The sequence below is a fragment of the Equus caballus genome, chromosome 31, assembly GCF_041296265.1.
Source record: "Equus caballus isolate H_3958 breed thoroughbred chromosome 31, TB-T2T, whole genome shotgun sequence".
In the NCBI taxonomy this organism is placed as follows: domain Eukaryota; kingdom Metazoa; phylum Chordata; class Mammalia; order Perissodactyla; family Equidae; genus Equus; species Equus caballus.
Genome location: NC_091714.1, coordinates 17,081,788 through 17,101,840, shown reverse-complemented (window position 1 = coordinate 17,101,840; position 20,053 = coordinate 17,081,788). Strand labels below are relative to the sequence as shown.

General features: G+C 46.2%; 1 protein-coding gene across 2 annotated transcripts in view; it reads right to left on the bottom strand.

The window, feature by feature from the left end:
• LRP11 (LDL receptor related protein 11) overlaps positions 1–20,053 on the bottom strand; it is a 39,904-nt gene that overhangs the window by 7,619 nt on the left and 12,232 nt on the right. The window contains exons 3-5 of one of the 2 annotated variants that reach the window (XM_070256398.1): positions 13,231–13,372; positions 8,337–8,543; positions 6,594–7,043 (exon numbers count right to left, since the gene is read on the bottom strand). In XM_070256398.1, coding sequence (XP_070112499.1) covers positions 7,021–7,043; positions 8,337–8,543; positions 13,231–13,372 — 372 coding nt within the window. In that variant the 3' untranslated portion in view covers positions 6,594–7,020. Of the gene's footprint in view, positions 1–6,593; positions 7,044–8,336; positions 8,544–13,230; positions 13,373–20,053 lie in introns of those variants that run through there. The other variant, XM_023633003.2, reaches the window with a different exon arrangement.

Here is a 20,053-nt window from a genome sequence, read left to right as displayed (position 1 = left end):
ACGTTCCTCCGGAGTGTGTCTGCAAAGGTTGCTATCCACACTCTCTCAGCGTATCCGTGCAGTGAGGTCAGCCCACGGTTACCTCTCTCGGCCAAGGCCGCAGCAGGCTAATTACATTCTACTCATCATGTTACTCTCTCTGCCTCATCGTGTTACTCCAAAAGGATCTGAATGTGCTGGCCGACGATAGCCAATGATAGAGATTTCCTCCATAAACATGGAGCCAGAGGAGAATGAGAGAGATGAGCAAGGCATAGGCAGTTTTTTGTAGGCTAGAGAATCAGATGTACCTTTCAGGTTGATTTCTATTATTGCCCACCTTCTGGAGGCCCCTTCCCATCCAGACAGTGAGGGGAGGGGAAGGAAGAAGAGCAGCCAGCGTGAGACTGTGGAGGAAGACAGTGACCACCGCTGAGCCGAAGGGGAAAGAGACGGCCCGGTGACAGCTATTACTGTGCAGGACAGACAGGCGTGGGGGCTGCTGAGCCCCTGGAAGAAAGGGATTGTTGCCTGGAGCTGTGGAGACCATGTCCAGTGGGACAGGGACAGGGAATATGGAATCCAAATGATGAGGCTGGTGGAGCACTGGGGCCATCGAGAACCTGGGCTCTCCTCCACAGGCCAGAGATTTTCCAGGATGCTGATTCCAACACCTTTGGATTTTGTGGACCAATAAAAATTCAAAAGCATTTTGGGGGCCAATTTAGAGTTGTCAACTTTGGGCAAACAAAGATTTTAAAAGAAGTGGCCATTTACTAAGGCTGTCACCTTCACTTCATATAGAGTAAGGACATATCTAAACCCCCAAATCAAGAAGGATTTAATACATAAAAAGAACAAGTCTTTCAATGGAATAAATTTAGCCTCATAAAAAACCCACTACATTGTCCTCACTTTTCTCACGTTGCCACGAGTAGATGAGAGCTTCATCCTGGATGGATACTGATCCTTCTTCAACTGGCTTTGGGTATTGCCATCTCTAAATTCTCTTATTCTCCTTTGTGACTCAGCCTGTCCAAGATTCCTCAGGCAGGTCTTCAAGGCCCCCATATTGCCCTCTAACCCAACAAGCACTCTTCCCTTTGGGCAGCGGGGGTGTCCGGCTTACGGAATGTTCATTCTCAATTCCCTTTGCTCATGCAATTATCTACAAAATGGGGATAATGATTTCTACACATCATCAGGTTGCTATAACAGTGATGGGCACTCAGTGAGTGCTCTGTCAAGTAACAAATTTGGAAGATAACATGGCTGGGAACTCATGTCCTAAGTTTTAAAAATAACGAGCCAGGGATAAAAACGAAACACCAAAATTTACCAACTTCCAATTCTTTCCAGAGGACTAACTGGTTTGTCTTTTATCCAGTGGAAAAATATAAAATAACCACATTCACTGTTGCCCCCCGTCTCTTTCCAATGAAGATAAGAGAACTTTTCTCTTAATCCTGAAGAGGAACTCAGTGCTGGGACCACGGCTGCAGGTTTCTATGTTTCATTTGAATTAACTGTCTTGTGGGTTTGTAGCTCTCTGACCCTGGTTTCCTAGTGAATGCCAATGGACTGGAATGTTCTAGCAAAAATTCATATAGTGTTACTAGTTTCCGAGAGACATAAGTTATAGTTACGTAAAAGATTTCACACATCCTCGTGGCAACACTGTGAGAAGATATTATCCTCTGGCAGGTGAGGAAATGCAGCTCAGAGAAGTCCATCCCCTGGGAGCTGGTAACTGCTGGGGCCGGGACTGCAACCCAGGACTGATCCGCAGCAGGTGGCATTCTACTGAACCACACTGCTCTCAGAGTCACAGCTCTAGAACCACAGTGGAGAACATATCTATTTACTCATATCTGGGCGAATTAATATATGTAGGCAGAATCACATATTTAAACATTTCCTTAGGAACGTCTGGGACAGAGCTCTATGAAGGATGCAGTAGAGAATAGGTTAATTGTACTTGGAAAGGCAACCTTGCCTTGAGGTGGGTTCATTTAACAAACTAAGTTCACTCTGAATCTTCAGTTGTGGAATCTGAAGAGTATTTTCCTAAATGCCCTCAGTCCCTAGGGAGGGGAAGCCAGTGACATGGGAGGGGGAGAGGTCAGGTCTCAGGGAGAGGACAATGTGCAGAGGAGACTTAAGACACAATGGCCTGGACTCTAGAATTTCCTAGGGGACTTGCCCTGCCTCTTGGCATGAGAAATGTGTATTTCTGTTTTCCACATTTCATGAAGGATTTCATTGTCATTTCCCAGACTGCCTGATTCACTTTTCCTAGACTCCTACATATGGAATGCCACAGAGACATGCTTCACTTCCACACATCCCATCACAGGCTCTCACTAGAGCAGTGAGTCAGAACAAAAATAAGACCGAAACCGAGCACAAAGAAGTTAAAAAATCTTCCCTACAGCCAAACAATTGGAGATGAGCTTTGCTAACCACAGCTGCGCATATTCAGCATAATCAACTGTTGTTTAAAACTAACCAGGTCTTGGGGGCCGGCCCCCATCTGGTTAAGTTCGCATGCTCCAGCCCAGGGTTTCGCTGGTTCGGATCCTGGGCGTGGACATGGCACTGCTTGTCAGGCCACGCTGAGGCGGCGTCCCACATGCCACAACTAGAAAGACCCACAACTAAAATATGCAACTATGTACTGGGGGGATGGGGAGGAAAAGCAGAAAAAACGAACCAACCAACAAAACACTCCCCAGTTCTTTCTGTCCCTCCTTATATAAGAGTGAGCTATCTTTCCCAGGAAGTCAAGGTCCAGACATCAAGATTCAGCCTCACAAGGCAAACACAAGCTGAAGATAAAAACTAACCAGAAAAGTCCAGGCAGGCAAGGGAAAAGAAATTCAGGGGCCAGCCCCGTGGCCGAGTGGTTAAGTTCACTCACTCCGCTACAGCGGCCCAGGGTTTTGCTGGTTTGGATCCTGGACACGGACATGGCACCTCTTAGCAGGCCACGGTGAGGTGGTGTCCCACATACCACAACTAGAGGAATTCACAACTAAAAAATGTACAACTATGTACTGGGGGAATTTGGGGGAGAAAAAGCAGGGAAAAAAAAGAAGATTGGCAGCAGTTGTTGTCTCAGGTGCCAATCTTTAAAAAAAAAAAAAAGAGGAAAGAAATTCAGTCTTCAAGGCCAAACACAGGCTGGTGGGAAGACGTCAACCAGCACGGCCACCTGCTCCCTGTCCCCTATCTAAAACCCCAGCACATGTTCTCCCTCCCATACCTAAAACCCCAGATAAAAGTCCCTACCATTTTCCCTTCTAACTCCCATCTCCTCATCTAGCTGCCCTTCGATAGTAAACCTCTTTCCTTGCCACAAGCCTGGTGTTTCAGTTTTTTTCTTTATTGGCCCTACTGTGTTGCAGGTAAATGAACCTGTGTTTCTGTTCAGTAACAAGATGATTATATCATTTGCTCTTGCAGATAATTCATTTTGGCAATGACCCTTTTAGAAGAGTTTAATGTCTTAGGGAATTATTTTTCCCTCCACTGAATGACATATTGTGTTCTGTTTACCACACATAGCTACGCATACACAGAGGGAGTTGGAAGGTGGACGGATGTGGCTTTAATTTCATTTTCAGTCACCATAGAACATGCAGACATGCTCTGGAAGGAAGTTGGAAATACCAGCTGGGAAAGTGGATACCTTATGGGCCTACCTTCCAGAATGTTCTATGGCTTCCTGTGACCACCAGCCAACTCTTGTAGACAACAGAATTATCCCTTCTCACTACTCACTGGTGGGCCACACTGTATGTCTGCAGTGAATAAGAGGAAGCTCTCTTCAGGGAATGTTCCGGATCATATGAGGACAAGACCTCAGCTAGCCAGGGGCACTTGGCCTGCGTGTCTGCTCACACTGGGAATGTTATTAAGGCCTCAGTACAGCCACAAAACTCCTTATTGACATTCTCTTTGCTTCTTTTCTTTTCTTTTTTTAAAGATCGGCAGCTGAGTCAACATTTGTTACCAATCTTCTAATTTATTTTATTTTATTTTTTTCTTCTCCCCAAAGCCCCTCAGTAGATAGTTGTATATTCTAGTTGTAGGTGCTTCTGGTTGTGCTATGTGGGATGCCGCCTCAGAAAAGGCTTGATGAGCGGTGCTAGGTCTGTGCCCAAGATCTGACCTGGCGAAACCTTAGGCCGCTGAAGCAGAGTGCGTGAACTTAACCACTTGGCCACAGGGCCGGCCCTTCTTTGCTCATTTTCAATTATTTGTACCGGCCAGCCTTGCTAAAGCCTCTACAACTTGTCTAAGATTAGTTAAAACGAGTTCTAAGTTCATTGGTGAAGGCAGGCTAAGAAAAATATGAATATATTTGTATTTGGCTGAGAGTAATGTTTTAATCCTATCAGAACACTGGAGTTATTCAACTCACTTCCAGATAAAATGAGCCATGTCATTTGGTTTGAAACCAAGTTGTTCCTTGAGACTGACCAAGTGGTCGGATGTTACAAAACAGAATCTACTGCATAAATCATCTAGATTTGAAATAATAAAAATTATGTAATCCCCAGTACAGTGACCAAAACGTTTTGATTGAAACCTTGGAGAAGGTAGAGGGTGCCTTTTCTAAGACCCGTGTTTCTCCAAGTGCCCAGGATAGTGGGGTGCGCTAAAGCAGGTGCTGATCACAGCTGATTAAATGACTTTGACCAGAGAAGGGAGTAGGTCAATGAGAGAGGACCAACTCCCCCCAAAATAAGGTCATGGAAATAACCCTCTGATTGTCTTCATTTGTGATGAGTGAATTTCCCTTAATTGGCTCTTCCATCCATTTGAGGATCGGTTGATGTTGCCACCATGTTGGAGCCCAACAGGCCACTCAGCTGTGCTGCTGATCAGGCCTCAGCACATGCAACCTGCCTTCCCAGAAAGGTTTCACAGTCTCACAATGGCTTCTGAATAAGAAAAGAGGCAGGCCAGCACAACGAAAAGATGAAATATGGGGCATGTGGGAAAACCCTTTTAAATAGCCTTTATAAGGAGGTCCTCTCTGAATAAAATACTTCCCATAACAACGCAAAGGTAGCAGGTGCTCACCCTAGTGACCTGCAGAGAGAAGCTCACCAGCCAGGCTCTGGTGTAGTTAGCAGGGGAATCCGAGAAAGTGCAGGCAGAAACCCCCTCCATACAGAAATCACGCATTCTCCTGAGACCCTGCTTCATCCAGACCCTTAAAGAAGGTGCTGACCTGCGGGCTGGATGGGAATTCTCAGGTTCCCAGAACACGGATTCCATGTGAACGCGGATACGACACCAGTTTTCCAGCACCATGCAGTGCTGGAGCGCAGATTTCTTCCCACCGGCTGGGTCAGATTCAAGGGGACAGCCTTGTTAATGGATGATTGGACCACACAGACAACAGGCCCTCCAGCTGCAACCACGTCCGGGAACAAGTCAGCATTGTGCTGCTGCATTGGAGCAAACCCCGGCACCACACGGCCTGTGCTCTCCCCGCCGACGGCTCTGAGCAGACCGAGCAGGCTCTCACTGGTGAGACCAAAGATCTGTGCACATCCTTAATTTCACCCTTAGTAACGTGCTTGGGACACATTCCCAAGAAGACGATAATTGGGTCAAAGCTACACAGTTTTAAGGCTTCAGAAATTGCCCTCTGGAAGATTGTACTAATTTCAATCCCCCCCAAAGCCCATGAAACTGGTTTCTCTGTATTCTTATAAATTTTGATTATTGTATGTTTTCACCTTTGTCACTGTGACAGGTGAAAAACTGCATCTCATGACCTTCTGTGCTACATTATTAGTATTAGTCTTAGCATCTCCCTAGCACGTCTTCCCTGAGGTAAGTCTTATTTATCCTCCCAACCGGTCTGTGGGGGAGGAGGCAGCAGGACATTGAACTCGTCTCCACAGTTACTGCACTAGCTGATGATCCTGCAACCCTCAGGCACGGGGCATGAGTAATTGTGCATTTTTTTAAACTATGCTTTTCTTTTCGGTGAGGAATTTTGGCCCTGAGTTAACATCTGTTGCCAATCTTCCTCATTTTGTTTGAGGAAGACTGTCACTGAGCTGACATCTGTGCCAATTTTCCCCTATGTTATATGCGGGATGCCACCACAGCATGGCTTAGTGAGCCTGGGATTTGAAGCTGCGAACCCTGGGCTGTCAAAGCAGAGAGCACGAACTTAACCACTATGCCACTGGGCCAGCTCTAGTCCTGAATTTTTAAGTCTATTTATGTTATGCTGGGTAGAACATAATTTCCACTCACATGAAACTGGAGGCTGAGGATTCTAGTCTGGTGTCTTAGGGACAACAAGGGGAATGGGGCCATGGCTGCTGTCTAAACAGAAAGCATGTGCTCTGAGGCCCTTTCTGACATGTGAAAAGTTCTATCTTCTCTTCCCACTCTCTTCACCCTGGACTGTCAAACCTTGTTTTTTTGACGGATGTTTAGTAACGCATGAAAATGCTCATAAGCAAGAAAAATAAAAGTTTTGTAAAAATACTATTATCCTCATTTTGTTAATAGTGAATAAACGTGTGCACTTATGTGTCCAAATAGAAGTAACCAGAAGAAAATGCAACAAACTGTCAATGGTGGGTTTTGCTAGATGATTTTCATTTTCTTCTTTACATTATTCTGTATTTCCAGATTTTCTACAGTAATGCATTACTTTAATAATTAGGAAAAAACAATATATAAGTAATTAGTGGACTCTAACCTCTCTGCATCTGTGAAACTCCATTCCTTACACCTTCACAGCCAATGTCAAAGGCTTATTATCAAAAAGGACAAAAGCAGAGATTGCAAATACATTTCAAACTGGGGGAAAACTCCCCTGAGCTGGTGGGGGTAGCCTGGAGCATTGTTTTCAGAAGGATCTGAGGCTGAGTCCTCCCTCCCCAGCAGCCAGCCCGGGATCTCTGAGCAACATCCAGCACAGACTGGCTGACGGAGAGCTGCCTGGGCGCGAGGCTACTGTCCTTCCTGAAACAGACTCCAGAGCTGGACGGGCCTCGGAGGTCATTTGGTGAAATCCTTGTGAACTGACGAGGAAACAGATTCAGAGACAGGAAGCGACTTACTCAAGGTTCTAAAGGCAGAGCCGAGACCAGAACCTGAGGAAGGAGGCCTGGCCCGTGGTCTCCACGCTGCCTGCAGCTGATCCTTCATCTCACGTGAGCCCCTCCTACAGCGACGGGCAGGAGTTCTCCGTCCCGGCCTCCGAGAACCCACTTCTCCCCTCAACTCTTCCTCCCTCCTGCCAGAACCACCTGGTCTCCCCGACTGCGTCTCAGGTGTCTGTCTGCACACAAACCATCCACATGGAGAAAATGGAGTAAAACGAATCCCCAGGCTGGATGGAGTGACGGATTTGACCAGTAGGGGGCAGCACCAACAAGGAAGAGACCAAATAGCATGGAAGCGCCTGCACCTCGGCTGTCGGAGAGGAAAGCCCTCATGGAAGATTGTGTGGACACGTTTGTATGGAAACTTAAAATCCACAAAGCAGATAAACAAGATTGGAAGGAAATATGCCAAACATGAAAAGTTATTATCAATAAAGGATGGTATTTTAAGTCATTTTCCTTTTTAATTATTTGCATCTTCTGCAATGAATTAAAAATTGTCTTTAAAAAGTTATTAGAATAGTGAGAGATTATTTCAGTAGAATGTGTGAGGTCTGAGTATTGAAGACACTCACAAAAGCACACAGAAATGTGATCGTCTGTATTTCTGTTCCGTATGTCATACAACCATGCAAATATGAATGTGTAAAAAGGAAATTTAAAATGATAGAATTCTGTAATGTTTCTGCAGTGTGAATGTATTTAAAAAATCTTGTTAGCCTTATTTAAAAAAAAACACAGATTTAGTTAAACTGGAGGCATAACATTGAATTACACATGCAACCATATCAATGTGACATCATAGTTTCTTTACGTTCACTAGTGGGGGTGAAGAGGATTTACATAAATACATAGGGATTATGATGCTTCATCTCAAAATAACCTAACATTTAACACTTAGAGCATTAGTTTCTGTAACATAAGTGTTAAAACTTCCTAACTCTAGCTTATTTACAAATGAATGTATTGGCATCTCTGGAGTACGTATACAGAGATGTAGGAATGTAGGGATGTATTAAGTAGGTGTTCCTTGCTATAAATAGCTCAAATGTTAGGTGTTTTTTTTCTTTTGGGCCAAATTCTTCATTTTAACTGTCTTCTTTCTTTTAAGATATTTTCTCAACACTCTTCAAACATAACTTTAATTTTGAGCCAAGTGTCATTATAGAAAATGAGGCTCTCTGGGGAGAACCGGCCTCCAGTCCTTACCTGGCATCCCAGGGTTGGTTGGACTCTCTGGTCCCCAGAAGGCGGAATGATTCCTCTTCTCCGTGTTTGAAGACGCAGGGGGCTGGTTTGGGGCAGTGACTTTCTGGGGCTTCTCCAACAAGGAGCCCCCCCTGGCATCTTTGCTCGGTCCTGTGGTTCTAGGCTGGGCAGTTGCTGTGCGGGTCCCCATCTTCTGGTCAAGGCTCACTGAAGCGTGGAAGAGCAGCTGTTAGTTGTTGGGTTGCTTTTCTGGAATTTAACTAAAACCGCTACATTTGCAGTAGATTTAAAGTCATGGATATTTGGGAAAAATAACCTATCTGTCTAAGACACGTCAGAGCCCCATAAAAAACTTCTCTCTCATTTTCAAATGGATCATCTGTTCTCTCTTCACCCAATAATTAATTTTCTAAACGTCTCACATAAAATGACAAAAACAAAACTTAAACCTAAGGTTTTAGATTCTTCATTCTTCCTCAAGCCAGAATCATGGAACTTTCTGTAGCTTCTCTTCCTTCTGGTGACTTGTATGTATATGACATTATAAGACTGGTTTACAGCTCTGACTGAGCCACACCCTAGTATGTCATACATTTTCTAAAAAAATTATGAAAATGCTATGTTAACTTAGTTTTTTAAAAAAGTATATGCTATACAGCATTTTTAGGATGGGGAAGAATCTTTTGGAAAACTGAAAGCAATTTTTGAAATGGGTAAGAAATATAAAAAAATTTGACATTTGTCACTTGGACTAGAGACTCATAGTAAATGCTCATTTAATGTAAGGCACAGCTTGTTCAGATAAAGTTATACCTGAAACTGGGCAGAAAAAGAACAACAGTGAGTTCAAATAGTCTTATGAGGATACAGACACCCCTTCCAACCCCTGGCCTGAAAATGCGATGCAGCTGACACACAATGTTGATGAGAAAGCTTCATCAGACCCATCAGGACACTGCTCCACTCCCTCGAAAGCCAGCGTGGCATCAGTGAAACAGCCATCATCACAAAAGAAGTGGTAGCATGAGCAAACGCTCAAGTATCCGTTTATAAACAAGTCTCAAGTCACAGGAGGGCAGGGAAGGTAAGACTTCCACTGGGCGAAGATTAGCAGAGTCTAATGTGAGATGAAATGCCTTTGAGTGTGCACAGGATGCAGACAACGAGGAAACACCTAACAGGTGGAGCTGGATGGAGCAGTGGGTTCTGGAAAGGTTAGGGGGTCTCCTCTTGGCCCTCCTGACTTAGTTCTCAGGAATCACCCTGGGCTCTTCGTCTCAGGGCAGTTCTCAAGCCGACACGGCCTAAGAGGTGGGAACAGAGAAGCAGCAGCCCTGGGCTCCTCCATCCAGACCGTCTGCACGCTGTGCCCTGCATTCTTGTTTCCTAAGTAACAATTTTTACTGAGATTCACTTTCCTCTATTAAACCCTATTTGTTGTCTACTATACATTTTGGTGCTGTAAATAATAAACATAATCCTTAGTTACTATCTGGTATGAATATTTCTTCAAATAATGAAATTTTCTCCTTTTTGGAGCTCTTAGGAGGTTTCAATCCACAGTGCAACTCATAGGAGCCACATGGATCTTCTTAGATGGCATTCCTCCTCACCCCCTGCATCATACTCCAGATTCTGCCAAATTTACAAGATCTGGGGGACTTTCTGTCACCGGTAATGAAGATTAAAGGTATTAGGCTAGAAGCAGGTCATGAAGAGTTCCATAATTCTCCAGGGACAGAACGGACTGGACAATTCTCTCAGGACATGAGAGGGTGGTAAACGATGATATTCCACTGAGACAAATTGCTGAGCGTAGTGTACACGCCCAAGCCGAACACTGAATACATATCTCACTGGAAAGCTGCTAAATTAAAGGCTGGGAAAGGAGTCCATCTGGGTGCAGGGCAATTTGAAGCTATCTTGATTCAGAAGGAAGAAGAGGGTAAAGACATGGTGGTAGATTCCTGAGAAAGAAGAGGAAGCAAAGGGCCTCAGTTGTGACTGAGATCTTGGGCCTAAAAGAGAGCTTGCTCCAGTCACAGGGAAGGAGTGAGGAGGAGAAGTGGAGGGGACCTCTGTGTCCAAGCGGGACACAGCTACTGCCCACATTTCTTAAATTCAGGATGTGAAAATCCTAAATATCTCAAGGTTTTACTCATTCCTTGGTAGTTCTGGAGACAGATCCAGATTTGTAATTTATCCATCTACCTCTGGATTAGTGGTCTCCAAACGTTTTTGACCACGCATCTCAACCAATAATATACTGGAGAACATGCATCTGCAATCTTTAAATAAGGTACATGTACTACTACTAAGATATTGTACATGTTAGAAAATACACTGACAATTTACAGGAGAAAATCTAAAATTAATAATATATAAGTTCTAGTGTCTTCTTTTCCATCCTAAAAATGTCTTGCCCATCTGTAGGGGTCCTATTTGGAGCCCACTGCTCTAGATCATATGGGAAGTGCTTATTGTCTTGCTATTGGAATAGACTATTCTTCATAAAGCTTGAAAACATGCAGCCTCTACAGCCAAAACTTAACCCAGATATTATCACATAAGCAGGGGTACCTGCTTCTCTGTTTCCCCAGAAGGCGCCACCCTTGGTCACCATTACAGCTGGCTCATTCACTGCAAGATCAATATATACAACAGAGGGCAGAGAAACAGCCCTGGTTCTCCCTGTCTCTGTGTGGTGTTTTATTAACTCTAATTCACAGTTTTTATTCCAGTTTAACCAGGGAGTGATTCCGATCGCAGTTAGGATGACAGCCACTCTTCGTTGTTTTCTATATAAGGTTACATACAGGAGACCCATACCCAAGTGTCCCTCCAGTAATCAAAAGGGATTCACATCCCTCTCTGCCACTTCAAATACATCATCATCTTGGAGAAAGGCCACAAACGGACAACTGGCAGTTTCCCTTGGAGCCTGGAAAACTGGCCTGGAGAAATAAACGAGGGCAGGCTAGTGGCTGGTGAGGGGTCAGCCGTCTGCTTAGTCCAGAGCAGGCCCTTTCTCCCTCCCAGGGACCTCAGTTGTACAAAAGCAAGCTTCCCTAATTTCTGTCGGGTATGATGGGGTGTCTGTGTCTTCTCCCCATGAGCACTTTCCTCCCAGATCAGCACTCAACTTGGTCCCTGCCCAGGTGAGCAGCGGGTCCCAGGAGGACAGCGCTGTGGGCCCAGTGGTCCTCCCTGGGGAGTGACTGGCTGGAGCCAATGCCGTGTTGTCGATGGCCCCGGTGCACGTCCCACAGACCTCAAGGTCCTCAAAAATGATTTGAGTAACTGTCTGGCCCTCCTGTGCAGCTGCAATGAATCAACAGGGCCAGCTCGAGTCTGGGCTGGGATGGACGGCTCTGCTGACTCACCATCACTGCCTCACGGTGCTGCCGTGGGCAGGCGTTTGGTGTCCGGCCTGTCCACGTGCAGTCACCCCTCCTTCCTCACAGTAAGCTGAAACCTTGGCTGGACAGGGAGGCAGGTAACCAAATTCTGAGAGCTGCTTATGCTCTGTATCCTGGTGGAAGGCAAATTATTGAGGCTGCCAAGTCCTTAGGATTCTAGAATCTCCTCCTTCATTTCCAATATGCACACTGACCCATGTCTTTGATGGAAGACAAGATCAGCGATGGTCCAGTGAATCACAGCCATATTCCAATCTTTTTATCCTTATTCTTCCAAGTGCTGACTTAAGTTCATCCCAGTACTTAGGAAGCAAGGACGTCACAGACACGCTGCGAGTTTCTCAGAGCCATGGCCAGTGGCAGTGAAGGTTCTCTACGCAGGGACGGGGACCAGCTCTACGGAGTGGATCATCCCATGCCCAGTGCTCACACAGTTGCTGGGCACTGCAGACACTGCGAAAACATCCACTGACCAAGTGACAGCACCCTGAATATACAGCATCTCAGCACTTCTCCAGAAGGGATTGGCGGGCGTTCCCTCTGTGATGCCCCTATGTCTTTAGTGCTGCCAAGTTTTTTTTAAGCTTTTCTTTTTTTTTTTTTTTAAAGATTTTATTTTTTTCCTTTTTCTCCCCAAAGCCCCCCAGTACATAGCTGTATATTCTTTGTTGTGGGTCCTTCTAGTTGTGGCATGTGGGACGCTGCCTCAGCGTGGTTTGATGAGCAGTGCCATGTCCGCGCCCAGGATTCGAACCAACGAAACACTGGGCTGCCTGCAGCAGAGCGCGTGAACTTAACCACTCGGCCACGGGGACAGACCCTTTTTTAAGCTTTTCTAAAAACTTTTTTAGCAGTTTTTTTTAACTTGATGAGGTAATCTTAGAAAGGTAGATGTTTAGGAAAGTAAGAAACAGATAAATGAGATAAAAGAGTTTACATTGTGCAACAGAATGTGAGAACCATCATATAAACGTAAAGCTATATTATTAATGTATCCATGCATCTGTGTAAAGTGTCCGTGAAAATTTTTAAATACTCCTTTTAAATTGACACATATATTTCATATATTTTAATTTGTCTTAAAGGTACTCCTCAGCTGCACTCTTTGAACACACATATCCAACAGACCACCCACCTTTAAACAAGATCCTCTCCTGGGAAAGCCAGATGATTGTCTTTATGAAAGCAAGTCAAGGAAAGAAGGAGCATCTATAGGGTCCCAGAGCTCACACAGTCTATTCTCATCCCCTGGAGCACTCCCCCAATCCAGCAGTGTCACATAGCCCAAAACATAATGGAGCCTTTTTGTGGTTATATTTTTAGTAAAGACTCTCATTCAACAACAGCCAAAAATAAAATGGAAGAGCCAATGAAACGTGCAGTCAGAATACAAAATGTGAATCCATTACTATCCTTCCGTAGATAGCCCAGTTTCTGCTGACCGCTGGGAATGTGGGGAAGGACTTTCTTCTCACCTCCCGTGGAGAAGGCCCTGGGAAGCACTGTCACCGAGACGTTGTCGGAGCTTCTCTGCCCAGCGGTGTCCGTCACAGTGAGCTGAAAGGTGTACGCTCCTTCCTGTAAGTGGGACAGCTCCAGGGTTCCTGCCTGAGGCACCTGACACCCAAACAGGAAACATCAAGCTTAGTTAGGAGACCTGAGGCACGGAGTCCAACATCACCGTGACCGGAAATCAGTGTGACACTTGGGGCAGTCCCGGGACCCACCTCTCCACTCCTGGTCCAGGGCTGCAGAATACTAAATCCTATACCATTTTGACAGTTTGGCCCCACTGTGAATTCACAACTTCCACTTTTACCTGGGCTGACAACACCCCTGACTGACAATCCTTCACTTGTCCTTAGCCGCCGCTGTCTCAAACCTTGTCCCCCCTCCAAGCTCCACACCCAAGGGCCCCTCCCTTCCTTCTCAGCAGGGGACCTGGTCAACTTCCAGAAGAAAATCAGGACCATAATTATGGTCATCACTCACCCGACCTTGGGGATGGACCTGTATCTGTACCCATCGTCACCTCCCTCCCTCCAGCCCTAGAGGAGCTGTCGCTCTTGCACTCCAGGCCAACCCCTCCATCTAGTCCTTGACCCCTCTCCCTCTCTGACCTTCAGAACACTGACCCGTCAATCAATTTCTCCGCTACTGCTATGTGCAAGTTTCTCTTGACCTAACAAACAGACAAAACAAGAAATTAAAAGCTCCCTGCACCCCCAGATCTTCTCCAGCTACAATCTTCTTTCCTCTCCATTTCAACTTAACTTCTTCAAAGGGTTGTTCATGGGGCACGGGCTGGTTCATCTGCTCATTTCCCATTTATTCCTTATTCGACCCGTCTGGCTTCTTTCTAACATTCCCCTGAAACTGTGCTGTTAAAAGTCACCAACTGACCCAGAGAAAGTCACTTAGTCATCAAGTTCAACAGTACTTATTAGTCTTGTCTTTTTTTTCCCATTGGCCTGTCATTGTATTTGACAACGTTGGCCCCTCCCGTCTTCTGGAACCCTCTTCTTCCCTGGCTTCTGTTTCTGGGTCCGAGAACAACCTCCTTGCTGATCACCCTCATGGGCTTCCCTTCTGCTCACTCCTGAGCCCGGGCTCCCTCTGCATCCCTGCTCTCCTCAAGCTGCTTTGCAGGCAGCTTCCCGACCACGACATGAGCAATAGCTCATGAGGCCCAGTTCTGTGGTGTGATTTTGGGAGTCATTTCTGGATGCTCACTCTAAAGACTGGTTTTTCAGCCCTCCCAATGATACTATTAACTACTTAGCATCCTGTTTTTAAAAAAATTCCCGTATGTTTAAATGAACTAGACAGGACACTATTCTCTACAAACAATTTCTGACCATTATGCATTTTATTACGTTGATGTATTAACTTGAAAGTACAGAGAGATGCTGTATTGTAACTATCATCTGCTTGTTTGTATTTACGAAATCCTAGAATTTGGACTCTACACACCACCTGGCTTGGAGGATTTGTCAGTCCTCCACACACACACAAGCAGGATGCTAAACAAACATTAGAGGCAAAGTAATGAGACACAGTGGTCGTCACACTTCAGGCTGCTCAGTAATCACCCAGAGCTCCTGATAAGGGACGGATCTCCGGGTCCCAGCCTCAGAGTCTGAGTCCCAGGGTCTGGAGAGTGGGATCTGGGAATCTACACCTAACAAGCACCCCCAGGTGACCCACTGCTCACACTGGAAGAAACGTGGGTGGAGTGGTTAAGAGCACAGAGTCTGGCGTCCACAGACCTGGGTCTGAACACCAGCCTTACCATGTACCAGCTGTGTGACCCTGGACGAGTCAATGAACCTATCTGAGCCTCAGTTTTTTCTTCTGTAAAATGCAAGTAATAATAGCACCTACCTTATATGGATCAAATGAGATAACTACGTAAAAAGAGATTAATATTGGGCTTAAATTTAATATGCTATAAATATAAAATTAAATTTTATTTTTTTAAGATATAAAAAGAGCTTAAGATAATAAATGCTTAAATATACCCACTGTCTCCGTTGGTTGATTCTCATCTCAAACTGAAGGGCATGACCCTGTTTTTACTTTTTTTTTTTGTTGAGGAAGATTCACCCTGAGCTAACATCCGTTGCCAATCTTCCTCATTTTTCCCTCCCCAAAGCCCCAGAGCATAGTTGTATATTCTAGTTGTAGGGCCTTTTATTCTTCTATGTGAGCTGCTGCCACAGCATGGCTACTGACTGATGAGCGGTGTCATTCTGCCACTGGGAAGTGAATCCTGGCCACCAAAGCAGTGAGCGCCGAACTTTAACCACTAGGCCATTAGGGCTGGCTCAATGTGAGCCTGTGTTTTCAGAGACAGGGAAACGAAACCTCAGTAAAGTGACTTCCACTCACTGAGACAGTGACAGACTGAGACCTCCATTGTGAAACCGTCTACAGGCTGTCCCAACACATTTGTCACAAAAGCTTTAAGCTGGAGAGCTGGCAAAGAAGGCGCTGTCCTTTGTTCATTTCAGAGAGATGGTAAGCTGTATTCACGGCCACTCTGTTATGTCATCTTCAGGCTCAACCCCACCCAGAGAATCTCTAACAGGGGTGACGATGTGAGTTCTGAAACACTACGCACAAGGCCAGCAGAGAGAAAGCTAAAGACAGTAACGTAACTTTCAAAGAGTCTGGAGTGAGCAACTGATCCTTAGAAACAAGACTGTCCTGAGATGAAAGTGGCGTCAGTCTGAGAACAATCAGAGAAAATCAGAGATTCTGATGAGTGACATTTAAAATGAGATGAGAACTGCGGTTTGGGACCTCGGGGTCACATTTAACCCCTCTTTTCTTTCCCATTGCACATCCCATTGATTGGGAAATCCCGTCGGCTCTACTTTAAAAATACATCCAGGATTTGACCACTTCTCATCACATCCCCTGTTACCACCCCACTTGGAGCCCATCCTGTCTCTTGCTGAGTCTCTACAGTGGTCAGGAGACCTGAGCTCTGGTGGGATTGCAGCCTGGCACCCCTTTCTTCTGGAGACCTTCCCTCCCACCTCTGTCCATGTGGTTGTAAGGCAAGGGGCAGTTATGACCTCTCCCTATGGCCACAGGGGTGCGAGGCTGAACCAAGGGGAGCCAGTGATAGCACAAAGGGCAGGTCATAAATCACGGATCTGCCCAAGTCAAGCTGGGAGGGCAGCTCTCACCCTCTCCAGCTCTGGCTCAGAGTCTGGCAGGCCTTGCTAGGTGGCAGCAATGCCATAGGTTACACCACCATTTGTTGCTTCTTGGGACTTAGACAGGAACACAGGGGAACATGGTAGCAGATGATGACCTTACTGGAATGTGTTGACGTCAGCCCTGCAGCCTTGAATAAGGTTCCATGAGAGAGAGAAGCCTGTCCCAGCTGGTCGGCCTGAGTGCAGACAGAAACCCTGAGACTCCTGAGGGCAGCAGCCTGGAGTTCACTGCCCGGGTATACGAGAGGAGAGGGTGGGGTTGATCAGAGTGGGGACTCATAAGGTGCCTGTGGCGGGGGACGTTGAGTGTGGCCTTAGGACTGAGATAGAGATGCAGGTAATGGAGACTTATGAAGCCAGAGCACAATGAATCCAACAGTCTGTACTTTCCCAGTTATACGTGGTCACCTGATGGAGTTAGGTCATATCTACAAGAACAGAACTCGGATTCGCCCATCTTTCTCAGCTCTGGATGAAGGTGATTTTAAGGGAGTGTCCTCAAGAGTTGGGGATTTGTCTTAGAATGTGCTGCCCAGAGGAGGATCATTTTCAAAAACAAGAGGAACAAAGAAGGCGGTAATTAAGACAGAATTAAATTGCCAATCTTGAGATTTCAGGAATCAAAGGGAGAGAGATTTTTGGACTCGGCCTTTCTCTTATTCTTCAAATCCTCTCAAAAGATACCATGGAGACAGTGGGCCACCTACAGAATTAGCCAGGATTAGAAGCCTCTACAGTAGAGAACAGAGGGAAAAAGGGAACTTATTCTTCCCTCTATGGCCCAACAAATTCTACTTCTGTGTCACTGCTTCAGAATGTGTTTACCACCAGTTTTCCCTACTCTGCCCTGATTTCCCTTTTATGCCTCTAACTCAACCCAATTAGAGAATTATTTTTTATACTGAAATTTAAAAATGCTTTTAGATACAAGCAAGCTGCTTCATACGAAGAAGAGTTAGAAGTGTGAAGAAGCAGCTTGTAAAAGCAAAGGAGTGGGGCCCACTCGGCTCCTAACAGCGTGTAGGGACATATATAGAAACAGAAACAGAAGAAATACAGGAAGGAGCCCACCTTTCAGGCATTTCACAGGGACTCCACTCCCTACATCCTGCGTCAAAGCTATTCACAAGGAATCTTCTTCATCTTCTTACCTCCAGCAGCACGTGAGCTCTTAGACTAGAAGCTCAAAGAATGTTTGATGAGATGCAACTAAGATATACAACTATGTACGGGGGGGGGGGGTTGGGGAGATAAAGCAGAAAAAAAAAATTGGCAACAGTTGTTAGCCCAGGTGCCAATCTTTAAAAAAAAAAAAAGAATGTTTGATGGATGAATGCACAAGAGGCTGAGTAGAATGACAAATCACAGGAAAGAAGATGGAGAGAGAGTTAGAGCAGGAGAAAAGAAAGGATAAGACAAGAGATCTCATTGCTCCCAGAGCAGGACAACATTCCCTGAGAACATGAGCCAATTGTCTTGGTACCAGGCCGTAACGCAGAATTTCTGTAGACCAAAGACCAGCACTGCTTCCCTCTGGTTTCTTCTCCTACTGCCCTGCCCTTCTTTCCAAACCAGGGGAGTTTGTAAAAGTATGTAAAAGAAAAAGAAGTATGTAAAAGCACAGACCACTGGACCAATGGACACTGTCCTCTGGGGAAAGCCAAACCGGATTCTCATTCTAAATGGACCCTGATTCCATGACCCCGTCATCAGAGAACACACACTGAACTTGCACGCCCTCAGACATGGCCACAACTATCCTACTACAACATGTGGACATTTTCAATCTGAAATTTCCATGTCCGTATAGTGAGACGAGTCCTACGGTCACACATCAAGAGCACAGACGTGAGCTCAGGGCCTCATCTGCAGTCTTCTCCGACTCCCTCAGCCAGATGACAATCCCTCCCTCCTCTGAACTCCAGGGCACTTCGTCTACACCCCCTTGTCGCCTCGCCACCTTCTCCTCGCTGCGATTGATAATAGGGGCCCGTCCAGTCCCCTCAGCCGGAGTCACGAGACCCGAGGACAATGTCCCCTGCGAACTCCTCCCAGGGCCTCACTCCGTGCTCCTTGCCGTGCGGAGGCCTCACAATTCTTCGTTCGTTTGTTTATAGACAAGGGAGCAAATCGCTTCTGACTGCAGTTCAGTTGCACTACTGGTCAGAGAGACCCCACAGATACTCTACGTCCCCAGGTGCTGAGAACGCACCGCAGAAGTCCCCTCTCCTAAGGGCTCCTTTGTGCTCTGCAAGGTGCTAAGGGCTTTATCTGCATTTTCCCCTTTCAGCCCCCAGGGGAACCCTATCAGGGCGTGATCCTCTTCACAGCTGAGGAAGCTGAGGCTCCCAGATGAAGTCCTTTTCCTGCATTCGCCCTGCTGGGGAATTGGCGGAAGTAGGTTTGCAGGCAGCCCCTCTGATCCCAAGTCCGCGCGCACAGTCCCTGCAGAATCCACCTCCCGCCCGGCGGAGGGAGGCCGTCCCGTCCTTGTTCCAGAAGCGTTTCTCAGAAGGAGCCCAGGCACGGCTGACACACAAGCCAGCCGCCGCTGTGGTCTGAAAAGGCAGGACGCTTCCTCACAACAACAAACAAGTTCTTAAAGCCTCTGGAAGCTCCCCCTCAACAGTGGAAACCCCCGGACCTTTGAAGGGAGAGTGAGAGTGAGTCCCCTCTAAACCCAGGACGACCCGGAAATCCTGCTGACTGCCGGCAGCCGGGCTACAGGGCCCTACCGGGCTGTACATCCACCGACTGGAAGGTGAGTGTTTGTTTTTGAAAAGGAAAAGGACTTCACAGCTTCTGCTCCTATGGGGATGGATCCATAATACCTCAACTAACCCAGATTTATTTTTCATGAGATTTGTACTTATTTCCCAGGGAGATTACTTTTTAACATTTCCTTATAAGTAATTTCCTTAAAGAAAAGATGCAGTGAAATATTCGGGACCGAGAGCTATTGTGTAAAGAGATTTCGTGCTTCAGTGAGAGTCGTCTACACTCAGGCTCACGGTCAACATTGAAACACAACAGGTGTGAATTATCACTCACTCATGCTCTCACGTGTCTTCCTGATTAATTGGGGCAACAAGTCCTAGGATTCACTGTTTTTTCTTCCTGACGTCACTCTTTCATTCTTGAAGCAAGATGGTTATAAAGAAATCCTCAAAACCACAGTGGAAGATTCACGCGTGTGCACCAACTTATCCCTGTGGATTGCTTGGGAGATCTGCAGCCCTGGCGGATGCAAAGGCCCTGTGGCCACCCTTCCTTCCTGTCCTTTATCCAAAGCTTCGGGTGGATGGAATCACTGAGGCGCACAGGTCTTGCTGAAACTGAGGAGGCTCAGGTTTGTTCTGGGACCGTTGGGTGTGGGGCTGTTCCCTTCTCCCTCTGTCTTCCTGCTTTTGCTCTCGCTGCCAGGAAATACCTGGCCGCTGGCTTTTCAGCGTCGGAAACTGCTCTTCAAGTCCTGTTTAGACTCAGCGCAGACTCTGACGGGCTGCGCCTTTGTAGGCACCAGAGGAGGGAGAGGTTGCGTTCCTGCTAAAGCGTTCAGGGCCCTGGT